General features: G+C 43.1%; 1 protein-coding gene across 2 annotated transcripts in view; it reads right to left on the bottom strand.

The window, feature by feature from the left end:
• C2CD2 (C2 calcium dependent domain containing 2) overlaps nt 1–20,328 on the bottom strand; it is a 31,965-nt gene that overhangs the window by 8,644 nt on the left and 2,993 nt on the right. For both annotated transcript variants that reach the window (XM_039553159.1, XM_039553155.1), the window contains exons 3-10: nt 12,234–12,353; nt 11,807–11,908; nt 8,641–8,763; nt 8,230–8,350; nt 4,835–4,943; nt 2,791–2,852; nt 1,002–1,141; nt 593–764 (exon numbers count right to left, since the gene is read on the bottom strand). In XM_039553159.1, the coding sequence (XP_039409093.1) occupies nt 593–764; nt 1,002–1,141; nt 2,791–2,852; nt 4,835–4,943; nt 8,230–8,350; nt 8,641–8,763; nt 11,807–11,908; nt 12,234–12,353 (949 nt within the window). The remainder of the gene's footprint in view (nt 1–592; nt 765–1,001; nt 1,142–2,790; nt 2,853–4,834; nt 4,944–8,229; nt 8,351–8,640; nt 8,764–11,806; nt 11,909–12,233; nt 12,354–20,328) is intronic.

Genomic DNA, 20,328 nt, shown 5'->3' with positions numbered 1-20,328 from the left:
AGCCTGACCCCAAAAGGCCATTGAAGTGCAAGAACTTATTGTTTTTTAAATTTCCTACTGTAATACGTTAGACAACACCCACTTAAGTAGAAGATTTGCTTTAACAACTTAAAACAACACAGATATTTGTGAGACTTCACACCAAGATTGTTCACAGGTTTTACTTCTATAATTTTCCCAAGAAAAATTGGAAAATCTGCTCCTGGAGGACAGGCTGAGAAGGATTTTGTGACCAGGTAACACCAACCTTCACCAGAGATGGTAATATGGATCAGGGTTAGAAGGCACAGGATGGTCTGTCATCAGCAAACCTCTGAGAGTGATGTAACCAAAATCCAGGCCTTCTGCATTATCACACCATGGTAATAATTTACAGCACGTATTAGAAGAAGCATTAACTGTTCCTCTTATAAGAAACAAGTTTTCATGAAAATTAAAAACCTGATTCTGGAGAATACGAACAAGAACCCCACCCCAACACATCAGAGCACTCTGGAAAACAGCGCCTTCCTGACATCCCACTCCCCAGTGCTTCTCCCAGTGCCCATGGATAAGCCTGGGAGGGAACACAGGAAGATCTGGACATGCTGACCTGTGCTCAGAGGGGATGATCTCCCTTCCAGACGAGGTTTGGTTCTCACAGCAGTGACAGTGGTGACCACGGTCCCACAGGGCATCACAGTGCGATCCTTTTCGATCTTGGTGGCCAGCACTGGAGAGGAGACCTGCCGTGCCTTCAGCTCACTGGGTTCTATAAAGGAGAACTAAGGAGACAGAAAAACACCACCTCAGAAGCCCAGTCAAGCAAGAAGGACATGCTTTCTAGCTGATATTCCTTTAAGGTTTTCGCTGAGCCAAACTCAAGAGTCAATTCTTTTGATAAGACACAAATATTCTGCAAGCAGAACAGGCTGCTCTGACTCAGCCACAAGTCCAAAGCACGAGATGAGCATTCCCAAGCACTTCCTGAAGTAAAACATCCACCCCAAACCCAGCAGTACCTCTGCACTAATGGATCCCAGCCCGGGCCCTGGCTCCGAGTTGCTCTCCCTGGCCTCGCTGTGCAGTGCAAAGCTGTGCTGGCCAGAAGGCTGTTTCCTGAACAGGTCTAGAGGTACAGTCACCTTCCCAGAAAAAGGACCTGGAAGAATAAGATCAGCAAGGTCAGCCTACATCTAAGCTGTCAGGATGTGTAAGGGAGACAATATGGGAAGGGAGGAGGAAAATTCAGGCAGATAATTGCAAGAATTGGTTCTACACCACGGGGCAGAGAAATGACATTTTACACCTTTCTTTCCATTTTACAACTGTTCCTCAGCCTGGCCTAATACTGTGCAACAGGAAAGAATGGACCCATGAAATATTACTTATTTACTGTTGTTTCTGGCCATTATTTTTCCCCTTTACATGCAGAATGTTTAGGGAAAAAAGGAAACAACTATTAGGTTCTTGGACCATCTCCATAACCAGTTTCTGCATCTTTCATTTCAGAGGATGATCTGGATTCCTGGTAAACTGGTGCATCACAGCAAGAGTGTTTAATTTGAACTTTAGCAGAACTTCAGCAGTTCTCTTGCTCCTCCTCTGACTTTATCAGCTCCATTAGACTGGAGCAAGCTGTTAGCAAAGGTACTGTACCATTTCAGAGATGAAATTCTAGTTCTCTGTGAAAAGTAGAATGTTTAAAAACAATGAATTCCTACACTTCACTGGCCTTTTGTGGTCAGGTTACCACAGAACGTGTGCTGAGAATTTGTATTAAACAATTTTCTCAAACACTTATAATTTGAACAGGCATAACAGGTATAATAAACTCTTGTATGTACCTGTATTATACAACTAGGGATCTACATTATATTCACATAACTCAGCTCTCTGCTTACTAATGTGATTCTGAGTCTTTTATTTAAATTTTTGGGAGAAGAACAGCTAAATTTGTATGGAGGGGCAGAGGGGGAGGAAGAGAATTGGCAGTGCAATCCACTGGGACCTTTTTTCTTCAGGAAACCAGGCTGAAAGTTACACTCTCAGTAGGATGTAGAACAATCTTGGTGTTTGATAGACTAAAGGTGCTGAGGTACAGTCAAGACTAAACTTTGTGCAAGAAACAATACAAATTTCCTGACTCCATATAAATCCCACATTATTATTGAAAATAAAAAAGAGCATCCATATCAGAGGAATTTTTTAAAGCTTTCACCTACATTTGACTTTCCAACCCCTCCAATAACCACAGATCATAAGCAAGGTATTGCACAACTTTGTGTATCTAGATTATTAAAAATAATTCCAAACCAACAGAATCGAGCTGTAAAAATGTTTGAGCCCCTATGTTTTATATTTAATCCAACATAATCAGAACTGGAGTGTTTTACACCTGATTGTGATTTTTATACCTGAACTGTTAGGCAGTCTCTGGGACTTGAAAAGGAAAGATTTAAGATTAACCCACATGATTCCCCTTCAGCCAGAGAAAGAACTCAAAAGCTTAACTTGAAACCAAAAAGGTTCACAGTGGATCTGTTAGATGCTTAGAAGGCTGCAAAGTATAGGATATCAGCACCTGGAAGACTCAGTGTGTTGACAATATTGAAAGAAACTCAAAGATTCTCTGTAACCTCAACCCAGTGCATGACAGAGGCACCTGATCAGTGCATTCTCCTTCCATCTGTGACTACTGATGGATCTGAGTTCCTCTGTGGCCATCCAGAAATAAAGGAGGACTTACATCAACACTCAGCAAAGCTCACACACGCTGATCATGCAAAATAATTCAGTCTTAATACTTACTATCCAACTTTCCATCTTCTACTATTTGCAGTTGCAATGCTTTTGATTTGGCACTTAGTTCACTGTGAAGGAAATAAAACCATGTTAGGTTTTTGCAGGCCAAGCAGATTTTCCTTCCCACGTAGGTTTTCCCCTTTCCCCAGCTTTTCTCAGCCCTCTCCAAGCCAAACACTGCACCTTGCAGGTGGGTAAGACTGACTAAACAGATCACAGTCAGAAAACCGTGGCCTGGTTGCCTCCCTCACTGTTGCACAGGTTCAATTTGTTAAATTTCAGAGGCTTTTCTTCTCCCCAGTAGCTGACAAACGCTGCCCTCCAAGCTGAACATGGTTCCTAGTCTGACTGCTACACCACAACACTAAAAAGCTTTGTTTCTCCTGGCAGGATCAAATTTTTAAGTCAAGATGCTGGAACAGGTTCAATCAATATCCCTGTCAAAGCAGGAAAGTGTCCTGCAAAAATAGGACAGATGCAAGGAAAACAAAAGTAGTTGCAGCTTTAAAGGAGAAGAGTCAGTATCACTTTTCCAAAGTAGGACTCAAGGATGCTGCAAGCCAACCAGAACGAGTTTCTGTGGGACCAAACCCAGGCAAACTACTCTCAGAATTGCTATGTGGTGCTTCCTGAGATGGACTAGACAACAGATACAAAACCTTTCGTCTCACAGAGACAGTGAAGCAAACTGGGTACCTACTGAGGAACCCTCCAGTAAAACTTTATTTTATAACCTTCTCAGCAGGTGTTCTGCCAAAAACCCTGAGGGCATGCAAACATGTATTTCATTTTGCTATGTCTCTGTTTCAGGATGGTGTGATCCTGGCTGCAGACATCCCACCTCCATTAGATGCTGTGGGATATCATCTATGCAGCAGATTTTAAGTTTTTCCCTGACACTCCCACTCTTCCTGCACCCCAAAAGTTGGAAAGGAGCACCTTGATGGTACTACTGCTGCTTTGCCATGAAGCTGAAGCAGAGCCTGACATGGTGGTCAGTACAATGGTGTTCACAGTGGAGGATATTTTTGGCTCTGAAGAAAGGAAAGGGCAGAGGAGTGTGTGTGTGAACTTGAAGAAGTTCAAAAAACCCTGCCAAAATCCTAACCATTTATTTGTAAAAGCCCCCAAGCTTACCTCATGCACTTCTGAAAAGCAGTGTAGAAACCCCAGCACTAATCCTAGTGTCAAGACCAAATTCCAGTCAAGTTAATCACATCCTGCCTGCCCTCTCTCAGCCCTTTCAGTTGGAAAAGGGTATTATTCTTACAAACTTCCTGTCCAAAACTGCTGGGAACTTGTCTGCTCTGAAACATTGAACAGGGGTGCTGTTCCACCAACAGATGGCTGAAGTGAATCACAGACCCACTGGCTGAAGCGCTTTGTGATACTTCAGAAAAGAAAGTTCATCAGTGACTCCCCCCCTTCCCAAACTCATGCATCACAGAAGCCATTATTGCTCTGCTGTTAGAAAGTGAAAATGAAAACAGTTTTAGAACTGCTCACTTTTGACCTTATTTACAGCAGCTCTGTGAATCACAGAACACCGTGCAGGCTGCCCAAAAGTCCCTTTTTTTGTTCTACAGGAGAAAGAAAATCTAGTTAAGTTTTATACTTCCTTTTTAGTTATACCCACCATCCTTTTAGATGGTCAATTGTTTTTGCACATTTGCTTCTTCCACTCAGGGGAGAGAATGGAGACACATTTGATTCCCTTCAATGCAGTTTTCACAGTAAAGTGACTTCAAAACCCTGCTAACACTTCTTTTTTGGCACTGTAGGAAAGCATGAGGTGATTTATTATGCTTGAGACTGCTGTCATGTACTAGAATCATGTATCTACCATGGAACATCTAGAGACCTGTATCTCATATTCAGGCAGAGGGTAATTAGATATCCTGAAGTTCCAACCAGCTCCAGATTTCTCTGAGGCCACACAGAGAAACACCAAGAACAGACCTGTTTCAAAATGCCATTCTTCTCTCACGCAGTTCAAGTAAAAAAAAAGGTGCTTTAGTGTAAAAGTATTGTCAGTAGGCAAGTTACTTACAAGATAAACTCTTCCTTCCAAAAGGGATGTGCAGCATTTTTGGCTACAGAGCTGGAAAACTTCTGCATAGGGTCATTCAACTGAACTATACACACAAGGTCTGTGCTGCCTGTAAGGGCAAGAAAAATCTAGTTATTCATGCTCCATCACCAAGAGGCCACTTTCTGAAAAGAAACCCCTTTCCTTGCACAGTGCACCTTTAAACAGGCTTTTGCAGACACTTTCTCACTCTCCCAGAGAACAAATGCCTTCCCCTGGTTTGCACACCGAGGACGTTCATGGCAAAGGTCAATATTGCATCACTGTTGTCTTATGAACTGTCCTACACACTGTGAAATGTGACAGTCCAACTTAAATCCTGCCATGAAGCAACCAAGTGCAGGCATAAAACAATCCATAAAGATGGGGAGACAAAGAAACAGTGAGCAGGTGATGTTGTGGGTGTGAGGCAGGGAGGGAGTAAAGCTGCTTTCAGCTGTTTTTAAAAAGACAGAAGTTTTCTAAGTTCCTCCTGGCCACAGTCACAGTAGTTTATTTGGACACAAAAATAAGCTTTTCCTGCTGGCAAGTGACTGATGACAGCAGTGCTAATTCACGATGGTTTGTGCACTGTGGTTTTTAACAAGTTTTAAAGCACTGCTGCAGACTTATCTCTGCCTTGATCTTGGAATTTGATAGCATTGCAAATTGGCATATTAGGAGTAGTTATACTGCTGCTCCAAGGGGAAACTGTTTGCCAGATCTGTTCCTCTTAAAACAGTTTCTTTAATATGGCTTTCACAGCATCAGAAGTAATTCAGACCCAGACTTCCTAAGGATCAAGGAAAGCCACGAAAAGCTCAGTACTGACTGTGTGCAAAGCAAACAAAAGATGCTGCCCCCAGTACTCCAGAAGAATCTGGGTTTGTATTTGCTATCAGCAGCTCTCAGTTATCCTCTGGGGATGCTCTGGGGCCGTGGCTCAGCCCTGTCTCAGGCAGAGAGGCAGCCTGGGCCTGGCAAGGTGATTAGAGGAGACATAGGACTGTGTACACACAGCTTATTTGGGATCCAAGATGACCCCAGAGTAAGTAGCTGAGCTGCTTTCACAGCAGGCTGAGCCTGAGCTCATGAACCTGGGCTGGTTTCTGCTCACCCAGCCATGTGTCTCTGCAGGCAGGTCCTGCCAGGGCAGGGACTCTGCACAGCCCTGCCTGGAACCACACCTGAGCCACACACTGACTGTATCCACCAGGGTATTGCAGTTTTTCTGCCCTGGACACCCTGCTGTGAACAATTAACTACTTCTTCCGTACCAGCAGAAATCACTTTTGCCCTAAATGATTCCCTGTGGACCACGTAGTACAAAATCTAGGGTGATCTTTGTTTACATACATAAACTAAGGAGATAAAAACAGGCACAGCCTATAAGCAGAGACCAGTTCTGCTACTGGGTGTTCACCAGCTGAACTAAGATATCTACAGGAGAGCCACGAGCTCCTATAAACCCTGTCAGCATCCATCAGTCAGCCATGGTTTCATCAGACAAGCTGCCCCTCCCCAGCCCCCTGTGTACCTGTGCAGGTTACCCTGCAATACTGCACACCCTCATGGAGCCTGAATTCCAGCAGGGCAATTCATTATTGCAAGGGAAGGCCAGGAAAAGGGAAGGGAATATTAATTAAAAGTCAGCAAGTTACATCCAGAAGCCAGCACCTTTCCAGCTGTGCAGGATTCCCACTGGATTTCAAATGTACCAGTTAAAGCCTATTATGAAGCTTTATTTCTCATGCTCACTTCCAAATATTTATACTCCAGGAGCTGCTGGAGAAATAGCAAAAATCCCTCCATCTCCTGTTAGAATAGCAAATGGGGATTTTGCCTCCCAACATCTGTGTTCCCAGAACAGAGCACAGGAATTGTCTCTTCTTCTTCTCATTTTTAGGCAAGGTGCAGAGGTTCTCAGAAGGCGAATCTTCTGTTCTATGCACCATATGCACATAAAGGTATCTCATCTCATGACTTTTAAAGGCAGGCAAAAAGACCCAATCTTCTGGAAAGTTTAGTTTGCACTATAAAACTGTAGAGTAATAGCAAATCATAGAATGGTTTGGGTTGGAAGGGACCTTAAAGATCATTTCATTCCAAATCCCCTGCCGTGGGCTGAGACACTTTCCACTAGACAGGGTTGCAGTTGCCAGCATAGTTTTATTTATATAGGACATTTCACAGCCCAGAGTTCCAGAACTGCTTTAAAAATAATTTGTTTTTTTAAAAAAAAAAAGCTCTGCAGAGATTTTTAGGGGAATCACTTCCAGCCAGGATGAGTGAAGCAGCATTATGCAAGACTCTAGGGCAGAAACCTATTACATCTAACTGAAAAAAGGAGAACAGCAAGTAGGATGTATTTATCCAAAACTAGTGCCTTGCCCAGTTTAGCAGCCACAAGCTTCCATTAAAAATACTGTTACCGAATTGTTTAGTGGCCATAAATAACAGAGCCTCCAATCTTATTTCCACTGACAGAACCTGAAATGTGCCTGCTCATGCCTCAATCAGTGACAGAGACGTGCCTGCACTTGGAGAAGTCTGAATACTTGCAAGACAGGCCTGGTGCTGCTTTCCAAACCCAACACGAACTTCACTAGGCAGTGACCTCTTTTTTGGCTTCATTCTCCACTTGCAAGAGGAACCTTCTTCCTTTACCTGCAGAGGTACTTCATCAGGAGGAAATATCCCTGACAACCAAAGATCACCTTTGAGGAGTTTCTAATACAGGAGGAGAGTTTTAGATAAATCTGCAGATCACTCAAATGTAAAGAAAAATGCCTGTAAAAATAAGGTAACACTGAATCAAGCCAATGTCATTGCCAGCAGCTAATGGAGAGTTGGATTTGAGCCCCTCATCTTGGGTACAGCCAAAGTGAGAACTTTCAGAAATTAAGACTAAAATCCAGAAAATAATCAGCCAACTTTATACATGTGGTCATTTCAATCTGTTTTCAGCAATGATGGATTTCTGTACAAAAAGAACAAGATGTTTAAATACTCAAATAAACTAAAATATACATTAAGTCAGCACTGGCACAGGGTACCCAGAGAAGCTGTGGCTGCCCCATCCTTGGCAGTGTCCAAGGCCAGGCTGGATGGGGCTTTGAGCAATCTGGGATAGTGGAAGGTGTCCCTGCCCATGGCAGGGGGTGGAATGAGATGAACTTTAAAGTCCCTTCCAACCCAAACAACTCCCTGATTCTATGACTTTATGAAGTCTATTTCTCAGAATACAGCAATTTCTTAAACCTTTTGAGAGTAGGCTGTTAACCCAGAACTTCCACATTATCTCACCTGAAAGCAAAGTAAAAAAACCCACCCCCAGCCCTGCCTGAAATGGAGCAGCACCACCTGGGCTGTGTTACCTGCAGCACGGAGATCACTCAGCTTCACCGCGATGTTCCTCACCAGCAGCTTGAGGTCATGAGCCCTTGGAGGTTTGGGAGGACTTGTGCCCTGAGGGAGAAGGCTCGTGTTCTGTGCATTCTGCAAAAGACAACCAGGACAAGGGGCACTGTGCACATGCAAACACCAAATCCTTGTGTCACACTGACACAGGGAAGCAGAGCTGGGCTGTAACACCAACAAGGAGCCACTCGGGAAGTGTGGCCACAGAGCCTCCACTGCCACGGGCTATGTTGTTCTAAACATGTGTCCCAGTTGTTTCTTGTCACTGAACACTGTTAAACTTACTCATTCGTGAGTCATGAATACATAACAAAAGCACTAAGCAGAAGGACATTTCTCCAAAAGATTTTGGAAGGAATGAGAGTTACCTGAACCTCCTTTGTATCTGCAGGCCTCACACTCAACACTACAGATGGAGAAGCTGAGCTGAAGAGGTTCTTCAAGACATCTCTGAGTGTTTCAGATATTGCACATGTCCCTGTTGTCTGTCCCTATGAGGAAACAATCAATCAGGCTTCTCAAAACTCAGAAGAAGGTGAGGCAAAAATTAATTTGGTATATATCTAAACCACCAAAGCCATCAAACATCAGCTTTGTCAGAGAGAGACACATGGTTTCTGTTGCCACCAACACAATTTAACAGATCATGCAAAGAATTACTTAAATTTCTCCATTATGCATTAAAGGAGAGCTAGAATTAAACACTGAGAAAGCCATGCTGTTCTGAGAGTTAGGAAGGCACAGCTGTTATCCACAAAACCAGAAGTTTCATTAACAGTTTTTATCTCATGATGGTGATTTAAAGATTCTTCACTGCTCTGCACTCCCCTAAGAGAGCAGATCAGGTCATCAGATAAGCAGATCGTTATGCCAGCTTGCAACAGCTGAGAAGAAACTAATCCTGTGCTGCACTGAAAAAAATATTACAGCATCTCCTGGAGGTCTTCAACCTTGCTGTAAAGCGCAGGGTATGGGACAGAGAGCCCTGCTGCTCTGGAGCACTGAGCTGTAGTTTGCCCATTTAAAACTCTCACAGCCATCTCTGCTTAGCACCACAACCTCTGAGGGGTCAGCACACAGCACAGGTTTTGTTTATCCACACGTAGCTTCACATGATTAATTCTAAGGTGTATGAATAGAGTGACTGTCCCTGCCCTCTCTGTGCTCCTGGAAAATGCCTGCTTCCCACAGCATGCTCCTCAGGAATTTTCTTCTGCTCAGTTACCTACAGGGCACAGACTTTTAAATCACGCTGTCCCAGAAAGGACAGTCTGACACCCAACAGCTCTGAGGGCAGCACAGGAGAAATCTCAGTGAGGTTTCTTTCCTAAAGAAAAGACTGAAGTAGGAAACAAAGATCTGACCTAAAAATAGAGGAGCCATCCATCTTTTCTCATCTGATACCACACCGAGAGACTTCACTGATGTGCATCTTGCACAACAGCCCAAACAGACTGGGAGTAACAGCCCTTTCCCAACTACCCAGGTGTTACAGAAACATTTAGGGTGTTTCACAAAAAATCCCAGGAATGCTGTGTACAGAAATCTGTTTTACTGCCTTCTTACCTAACTGGCCTCTGATGACAGCTTCAAAATACAACAGCATTGGCCAGTCCCACAAAAATTCTGCTGCATTTACACCATGTGCCCTCAAATAACCACCAAGGAAACAGATAATACTCATTCACTTTAATAAAGATCAAAGTAAATTAGGCTTTCTAAAGCCTCAGTAACAGCAATTTCATTACTTAGGTTACTTAAATAAGCAGATAAATTGTGGTTAGTCTTTACTGTTTTGGAGGTAATTTCCCTCCCTGCTCTTACCTAAATTGTAAAATCCCAGTTGCCTCTCATGCTTTGCCATCAGCCTAATGTGACATCTGTTATTTAACAGTGACAACAGCAACCATAGTCACTGGACTCCTGCTCACAGGTATTTTCTGCTGTTTCCATAGTTATTTGGAAAGGAGATTGATTAAAGAGCCTCCTGTCAGCTCAGCCATCCTTTTATTGGAAAGCTACTCCCCACCACAACACCCTCGACAAGATAACCCATAATGGCTTAACTGCCACCCCAAAATGATAAAGACAGCAGGTTTTACTTTGGGTTTGACTTGGACTAGGGGTGTACACCACAGCCAGCCTGGGGCACATCAGCACGTGAAGTCACCCAGTGTAAATCCAAACCCTACCAGTCAGCCAGGTTGCCCAACACAACTCAGGTTCACCCAGCCATTACCAAGAGAAAATGGGTCATTATACCCAGCTTCTGTGATGACAGAACCACCGTGGAGATAATCACAAGTAATTAAAGGTATTTATTTGTACACACAGTGTTGCTTCCGAGAGAGGAAAAAAACAAGACACAAAAGCTGACATTTAAGTTTAGGAGCTGGAGCAATTGCTGAGGTGTAGCTTACTCACAGGCTTTAGCCCTTTGTTTATTGCCTCTCCTCTTCTGTAAGTGCTAATAGAAACTTCAAAGTGAAAATAATGCCCTCTAACTATTAAAGAACTTAACAGGCTCATTGTAAAAATGCAGGCAAAGCTAACAGGTGCAACTCTGCAACGCTGGACTTGGGCACCTCTCAGAAAGCTGATTGTGAAGTCCAGTGACTGCACCAGAGTCATCTGTGTTTGTCAGTAAGGATTTAATATTTAATGACTGTTCAAATGTGGATAATCAACATGCCACCCCAGCATATGAAGGTCATTCATATGCTACATGTGCATGGTAAAACCTACATTAAAATACACTTCAAAAGGCTTGTCTGTCTTGTTATGAGTTTCCCATGTTCATGGACAAAAGCTGTGGTAATAAATTATTATGATTGCAGCTCACTCAGTACAGGTCTTTAGAAGCAGCTCTACAATAAACTTATTTTTTAACAAGGCCTTCAGTCAAGAAAAAAACTTCACAAAACACAAGCAAGTCTTCCCCCAGAGTTGTAAGAAACAGTTAAATCACCACATTTGTGCCAAAAAACAAATTGTGAAGGGTCAAAGGCAGAAGAGAATCCCACACAAGACAAAACTCTTTCAGGGGATGTCTCAGTAAAACAATCCCCAATGAATCAGTGCTTATATACAAAGAGAAGGTGCAATTCCAAAAGCATCAAAATATTTTTAGATCATCCATTATTTCCTTAAATAACTGTATTTTTCACAGCTGTTTCTGATCTACTGTTGCCAGATTTCAACAGTGATTTAAACTAGGGAAGGAGCAATATTGTAATTGCTTTGATAGGAATACCACTACAACTGGGGTTTTTTTTATTATTTTAGAAGTGTTCTAAGATAAGATAATTAAGAACAGACATTTTTCACACCTTAAATTTGGATGAAAGATGTTTGCAAAGTCATTTGTCTGCCAAATACAGACTTGTTTCAGTAATCTTGAGAGATGCTGCTGGATTTCAGAGATGCAGGTGTTTGATGGGTGACCCATGGCAGATGCTTTACAACACATCTTGGACCAAGGGGATGGAGACCCATCTGCTCTACCATTACAACAAATAAAACTTACTGACTGACCTCCTGCACTGCTGGCTGGATTTCAAAGTTGATTTCATTGGTGTTAATGAGGAACCACTCAACTTTCACGTCTTCTCCTTTGTCTTTCACATAGACCTGAAGCTGTGGACAGGAAAAAAGTTATTGTAGAGTGTTCTGGTGTCCTGTTAAGGAAACTGCAGGTCAAACTCCATACTAAGGCTTGACACAGGAAGAATGATACCAATTTTTGAGTAACTTCAAACTGACACTCCAAGAAGGCAGAAGTTGCTTAAGCTTTGAGAGTGCACGCCAGTTAAAAAAGGGAATTGTTCTGTACACCCAAGCAGTCTACCCAACATGTTACTTATCCCCAGTCTCCTGAAGAGGCAGCTTAATTTCTGTATTTACCACTTGCCCCAGAGGGAAACAAAAGGAAGAGAAGAGAAAACAACACTTAAGACTTTACCTGCAGGTGGACTGGGGACAGCTTCACAAAATATGACTGAGCTTCGGCAGCTGCAGGCGGAGGGGCTGAGACAGCAACGAGGAATTTAACAGAATCTCCCACAACATTGCAAGAAACCACCTGAAGAAAGGAAAAGGATAAGAGGAAATGAAGGGAAATATAAATTAAGTCTTGAGAAGCGATGCTGAAGGCAAGAAAGAAAATAAGAAAGGAATTTAAGCTAGCAGAAGTTGCACAGGTGGGAAATTTCTAAGCAACTTCATTCATGTCCCTACCTCCTTCTGTACATTCTTCTAAAAGCACAGACCTCAAGAGTTCCAATCTGTACGTGAAATTTAATACCTGCAAATTATGGCATTTTCCCAAACTTCTTTTGTATTGTTACCTAATTCAAGAGTAACTCCTTGCCCGACAAAGACACCTTTCCATTTCACAGATCTATGAAAAAAAAAATCCTCAATAAAAAGCTCACAGGGCAGTTTTGCAAAAGGGAGACAAAGATGTTTGTTCTTCCTCTCTTCTGCTCTAAGTAGCCTAAACAGGACAGCTGATTTACCAAACAATCTTTACTTTAGTGGTATCCTACAAATGTGAAACTTTGGTATAAACCTGCTGCTGCTACAGAAGAGGATTTTGTCTGCGTAATTCCAGTTCTCAGAGGGATAAGAAGGAGCAGGGGCCTTTAAGAATTTATCCAAGCCTTTGACCAAACCAAGAAAGGCCCTGAAATGTGGTGACAAAGCTAAATGTCTGGGAAAAGTCTGAGTGCCACTTGACTGCAATACACTTTTAGGAGCAGTAATTTAACTTGTTATCACACTGAGTTTGTAAACACTGGACAGTTTTTCCTCCCTCCCCTCTGCAAACTGAGCTGCTGGAGCTGCCATGCAAAATTCCTGGAGTGTGCAGAAATTCCTGGAGTGTTCCTGGCAGCGCAGGAAAGCCCATGGGGTGGGAGTCAGAAATTATTCATCACACCACAGAGACACGTTTATTTTGCAAACAGATGTGCTGGTTGAGGAGAGCTGCTTGTCACTGTCCCTCTGTGGTTACTGTCCCCACTGTGGCAAGGACAGCTGGGCCCTCCTTACACTGACTCAGGCAAAGGGAACCAGGTCAATGCAATGCACAGACAAATAATTCCCTGCAAGGTTTGTCTGACAAAAACTCTGCACAGTGCTATTAAATTGTGTTTGTGCACTTACTGCTCCACTTATGGGCACTGGAATTGAAGCTGAAAGCTTTGAAAGGAATCATGTACCTCCTGGAAGATCCTTATCAGGCCCTCCTTAAATACATTTCATCTCCCTGGGCTCTCTAGGGTGCACTTTAAGGATGGCCAGGGCTTTATCGAGGGCCTGACTACATCCATTAAGGTAGAGACTTAATTACAGAAGCAGGGGGTGGGGAGGTGGATATGACAAATAAAAATCCTAACCACACCCACAAGCAGTAAGATTTGCCTTTTCAGGTATGTCTTCTGCAAATTATAGCTTAGAAGTGGACAAATGAGCTTCCCTCACCTCTCCCCTTCCCAAAGTCCAAATTCCTTCAGAAGTGATTTCCGACCTTAATTCCACACAATCAACACCAACACCCAGTATTATAGTAAAATATAAAGGATTTTTAATAGCTAACAAGAACAAAGAGCCCAGCTGCTTGTTTTACTTGTAGCTGAGTTGAAACAGAGAATCGCTCCTTTCATTCAAAGTAATGGATTGACACAATGACTCTTTAAAGACTTCTAAAATTAAAAGGTTCTTCCCTCTTTTTTTGAGGGAAGAGGAGGAAAAAGGACAGGTCTGATGCAAAAACCGCTGACACTTCTATATCCTAAATGCAGTGTTTTATCATCCATACACGTTTTTTCCACGTAGGAAGTTCAGGGCATTGAGAACAAGCTGGACTTGCTGCACATGCGATGCAGAGCCATTCATCAGGAATTTCTGGATGTCCAAGAGCCAAGGTTGCCAGGTATGTGGTTGATTAATGCTTTAAAAAAAAAATAAAAGTGTGGCCAGAGAGATGGCAGATGACTTCATGTGCCACTTGTTTCTTAATCATGTTTAATTCCAAGTAAAGGACAGAAACAGACACTGCAGGTGGTGGAACTTTCATTTTTCTTTCTGCATTTTGTCAAGAGATGCTAAATCAGTTTTTTACATAGATTTTTACCTTTCATTTCAAAGCCCAGACCAGTGGAGTTTGGACTTTTAGTCCCCTTGATTAATTTATTTTCTACCAGCAGCATCTACTAAGCCCTACTCCCCTTCTGCCCCCACTTCTACTAAGATAACTGTGGTTTTCAGGTACAGACGCCTGTCAATTTTTAATCCAATCATCAAAAGGAGTGGTTCCATGTTTGTAAATGGAAAATAATATGTCTTTATGTCAGCTGAATCCCTTTGTTCTGGGAGCAGGATGGATGATGGAGTCAAAATACTGAGAGAAGCAGAATTCTGGGATAGAATTTGAAGAGAAAGCAGCTTTGTTTTCATCTACAGTGCTGCCTCAAGTGGTGAGAAGGTGATTAAAGAGACTGCAAGTGCTGCTTCCCTTGCTGAGTGACATTCCTTTAGAAATGTAGCAGGTGATTTTGATAGACCAGAGCAGAAATATGTAGGCCATTTCCCCCATGGCAGTCACACAAAGAAAAACACTGAAGCTTCCCTTGCTCTGCTCCTTTTCCCCCGCCTTGTTCCAACCTGCTTCCTCCAATTCATTTTCTCTGCACAGACAAAGAGCTGGAGAAGGGAGGGCCAGGCAAAGCACCCCTTTCTGGTTGGCAGGGGGAGAAAGAGGAAGGATAGGTATCCACAAGAAAACAGAGGAACCTGGACTGATGGGAGGAGAGCTCCCCTTTAATTTCATTTATGTTCCTCATTGTGTCTCTCACTCCTCTCACCAAAGACATCCCCAGCCATCAACACCTTTGTGATTTAGAGTCTAGAAAATCTGACGCTTTTATAACAACCTGCTCTTTAAAAATCAAGCCCTGCCCAGCAGCTGGGACCAGCTGATTCTGGACTCCCAGAGGGGTCACCTCCCAGCCCTCTTTTGTGATCCCACATCTGGACAAGGCACGTCTCCTACATTAGCAGAAATAGGGTGAGGTGAAATACAAGCACAAAGAAACCAAGACCAAGGTATTTTCTCCCTTCAGCACCTCCCTTGGCACAAACACTCTTCTCTCCATGTGCTTTGGGGATCTCCCAGGGAAGGGGTTCCCAGCACCTCCTCAGGTACTTGTGTCCCTGCTCCTCCTCAGCCCTCTGCCATCCCTCCCCACACACAGCTGGTACTTCATCACCCCAATGCCAGGATGTTATTCCTACTGTTTCCAGCCCCTCCTCTTCACCCCTGACCACTCCAGCCCATGATGGGACGAGCTGCAGTGGCCAAAACTCCCTGACCTGGCTGGTCTCAGTTCCTCACGTGCCTGAGACTGACACCCAGCTCCCCTGAGCTGCAGATGCTGTAACACAACTTGCTCACATGTACCTAAAATTTTAAGTACAATTATCCTAAAAACAATTCTCTTCCAGATAAACAACTGCAGGAACAAAGGAGACTGAAAAAGCACTGCACTTTGAGAAAGACTGACTATCTGAGAAAGCCAAGTGTCCAAACTTGGGTACTTGAAGCTACTAAAACCCTTCCCCTTGCTTTGCCCTCCCCCTTTATATCCAGACATTTTCCCTTTGCAATTCCTCTGGACAGAGCTGCAAAATTTCTGTTTTTTCCTTCCTGAAGTAGCAGCAGAAGCAGCTTAATCTCAAGAAGCACCATGGTGCCCCTCCTCCTCACACATGGTGTCCTCTTGCCTTGAGGTTTCAGGTTTGGCACTGGCACCCCATTAATTTGTGCATTACACCTTCCCTTTTCTTTATTCTTCCCTCTCCAAGTGCAGCAGCAGGTTCCCTCCCTGAGCTGAAGGGCTGTGACTTCAGGGGGAAGTTCTGACAGCCCTGGTGGGGAAGATTTTCTTCACCTTCCCCAGGCCCTGACCACACCACATGTATGTAAAACCCCCAGCAGTACAGGCCTTGAGTGCCTTTTTTGTTTGTTTTCTGGAAGGAAACTGCTTTTACTGCACTTGGTATTTACTTCTAGAAAGAGCAGGTTACTTGAGGTTACTCCGTAGTATGTAAGTAATACAAATATTTAACATTTTCACAAGAAAATTAGAATTCACCAGGAGGCAACCACACAGTGAAAGTTGCCTTGATCTCACTGTAAGATTTAGGACCCTCATGATTTCCCATATGTCTCCCAGAGTACTACTATGAGAAAGCTCTTTTTTTTTTTTGGCATGGAACACTTATCTTGTCAGGGATCACACAGACAGTCTGTGTGTTTGGATTAAAACCTCACCACAAAAAAATTTTTCAAGTCAAAAACTTCTTCCTTTTGACAGTCATTAACACTCAGCTGTTCAGAAGAATTACATGATCTTCTTGGTTACCAGAGCCAATTTCTTAATTTCTTGAAGGGGTTTCTCCAGCTTCTTCTCCACCCCCTCTTTACCCAAACAATTGACCAAGTGACCAAAGCAAATGAAGGGGAGATGACAAATGCAATGTCTAACCCAGGCACAGGTAGGTGTGAACTTTTAGGAGCCAGCATCAAACTGAATTTGCCTGTAAATACAGTGAAAACCTCAACCAGTTTTCCAAATGGTGGTAAACACCACGGTGGAGGCAGAGTGAGTGATGGACTCAGTGCAGGACAGAGTTTCAATGTCAGCAACAGAAACAAAGAAGAAGTTGATAGAATGTGTGAATTTATCCACTCCTTTGAGGCCAACACATTCAAATTCAAATAGGTGGGAAAAAAGGGGAGAGAGGAAATAAAACAAACAACCAGGGAGTACGAGGAGACAGGACAGGAAGAATTTTCAATCCACCTAACAAGCTCAGTGAACATCAAACAGTGTGAGGACAAGAAGAAGTACTTATATTTCATAAGGGGGAAAATAAATCAACACCAGAAATAGAATTGCTAGTTCGGCCTCACCGTTGTGCAAGTCTTTTCAAACCATCTGAGACACAGCACAGCTGAAGACACAGAGACCAAGAGGAGACAGTAAAGCCCAGGAGAGGTTTGCCAGTTTGTGCTGCGGTAGCTTGGAGAGTGATTCACTGCAGAGAGTTTCCCTGTGTCAGGGTGCTAAGGCTTCCCTGATCCCTGTGCCAAGCTGGCAGATGTGGCACAAACCTATAGGAGGCCCACACATCTGCAGAAGCAGCTGGAAGACAGTGCCAAACCCAGGATCATCTCCAGTGAAGCAAACAAACTCCCACCCGATGTCTTCCTTTGAGAAGGCACTCAGTTCTGAAGAGGATTAGATCATAATGTTGTCTTGCTTACTTTTGTAGGCTCACCCCACTAATAATTAAGCTTGTACTCCATCATTCCCCCATTAAGGTGGACTGGGATGTTTGAAAAGGAGAGGACAGTACAGTGAAAGCTGGAAACAGGTTACAAGAGAGTCTTTCAGGCACTGACCCTACTGCACAGTTAAAGTCCAATGTACCTCAAGAGAAACCTGAAAGAAAACGTGATGCTCAGGAAAGCAAGCTGGGAAGCAGCAACATAAAGGAAGATTAGGTCATCCCACAGGAAAGCTGAAAGACCTTGAAACGTAGGAGAGGAATGCAATACAAACTACGTAGTGCGTGTGTTCGTAAGAATTAACAACTACTGCTCATACAAAGGACATCTTATCACCAGGAGAGCACCTCAGGGAGAGAGACCTTGATGCAACAAGGCACTCACAGCGTGAAGCAGCCACAGGAGAGGCAGACTGCAGACTAAAACCCCTCAGGAAAGTACTTTCAGAGACAAAAAGAAGCCATCTCCTTGCATAGTGAGAGCTCCCTGTAGGGCTGTGTGTCCCTTCAGCCATCAAGTTTAAGAACATGGATTTAACTGGAGCTGCCGCTGAGAAAGGGTGCATGGGAGAGACTTAGGAGCCAGGACAGCATTGTAAGAGGAGACTTAAGGAGCAACTTATGTAGGCAAGCTAAACAAAAGCTGGAAGGAAATATAATCCCTTCATAATACATTTACTGACAGCAAGCACCATGGAAGAAGAGTAAACACATTGAGAAAAAAGGATTATATTAGTGAAAAAACTAAAAAAAGCCAAGGACAAAATCTCCACGGGCCATAATTCCATCTAGGCTTGTAAAAAAAACCCGTCATTAAAGCAGCAAAGCTCTGAAATGGCTTTTGAAGCAAAATGAGGAGTTAAAAGACAACAGGAACTGTACATCATGGTCAGGGTAGTTCACCCCACCAAAAATAATCAGAAATAAACACATGTCCATAATTAGGAATGGTCCCAGTTAGGAGTGCAGCAGTGACATTAAAGGAATGGCAGTCTGAAGGAATTTTACCCCTTCCCATTCGAGCATGAAGCAGAAAAAGAAGAGAGACTTCTGTCATAGCCTGCTCCTTCCAAACCCTCTGTGCCAAGACCCCAGCAAGAGACTCCTCATTTTTTGTTGCCTTTTTTGTTGCCGTTTCTGTTGTGAAGTTCAAGTCCTCTGGAAACAGACTGCACTAATGGAAAGGCTGGCAGAAAAAGCTAAGACTAAGAATATTTCTAATGTTTATTAAAACAAAACAACCAATACCACACAATGAAAACAGGCCGCTTCATTCTATATATTTAGGCTCTGGCCCAAAACTGGAGTGAAGGCAACACATAAATAGAGGCTTTATCAAGGAGCAGTGTGGTGTAACCTTCAGCCACAGAGCAGCTCTGTTCCTATCACCACAGCTTTGGCCAAGCTGAGAACCAGCAGCATTCCGACCATGTCTGCAGCACTGCACTGTGCAGCACCAATTTCTGTCACAAGTTTGAGTTTGGTCAAGCTGCAGAGAGATTTCGATTTCACATGCAATCATTAAGAGTTTCAAGAGCAAGAGGGGAAAAGAAAACACAAAAAAAAAAAACCCCAAAAAACCAAACACCACCTTGGGATCTTTGGTATTACCTGAGGAATATGTAAGAGACAATTACCATGTAAGAGAACTCCTGAGGTGTTTAGAGAAATGTATGCATTTAAAGAAGAAGGAAAAGTAGCTACCAGACTGCCACTCTAAGGTTATTATACGCTGTAATTCAAATAAATATTCAAGTTGTACCTTTACTGAAGGAGTAAGAATGATTCAGAGAACTTTTTCCAGCAGCTGTGCACAAGATTATGGAAATGGCAGAGTTCAGAAGAACCCAGTGTATGAAAGGGAACTTGTTTTATTCCAATACATTTAAAATGTGCTTCTATTGGTTTAAGCTATTTTGAAACCATGTCAGATTTCTGTCTGCAGTGTAACAGCTCGATTAAGATGCTGAAATGGCTCAACCCAGCCTTGCCTGTCCCTTCCAGCAACATTTTAGACACTGCACTGCAAGACACCAGTTTTTTGTGCTGTTATTTGCCAGCTTTTACTTGCAGCAGCTCTCCCTCAGGTTCTGGCTTCACACACGACACAGCACATCACCTTCACACCTAGCAGGGCTCTCTCCTTACAATTTCCCATCGTGGCATCTTCCAGTGGCACCTAGTAACAGTTGTGCCAACCCTACAGCCCTACCAAGTCCAGTCTCTCCAGCCCCACTGCTGGGGCAGGGACCACTGGTACTGAAATAAATTTTACAAAAAAGAGAAAATAAGTACACAAACAGCTTTACATGTTAATAATCCCCAGCTGCCACCAGTCAGGGTGTGCCTCTAAGTTGTGTATCAGGCAGATAAGCATGCATAGTTTTCAAAAGAATCATAGTAGAGCTGCTTAGCATCTAAATCAGATGAGCAAAGCAAAATAACAAAGCAAAAGTAAAAGAAGAGCATTAGGCTAATTTGATGCAGGTGCCTAAAGCTGAGCAGAGCTCAGATGTAACCAGTACTTAGTCACTAGGACAAAAATGCAGGAGCTATCATTGCTAATAAACATACATAGATTTTTTTTTCCCCTTTTAATGCATTTTTACTGTTCCAAGAGCCACGTTCTGCCTTCTTTTAATTTCACATGCACTGAACTACCTCCCAGTGGGAGAGGAAGAAAGGAATCACTTGCTCCTCAC

The sequence above is a fragment of the Corvus cornix genome, chromosome 1 (assembly GCF_000738735.6).
Source record: "Corvus cornix cornix isolate S_Up_H32 chromosome 1, ASM73873v5, whole genome shotgun sequence".
NCBI lineage: Eukaryota > Metazoa > Chordata > Aves > Passeriformes > Corvidae > Corvus > Corvus cornix.
This window is presented reverse-complemented; position numbering and strand designations above follow the sequence as displayed.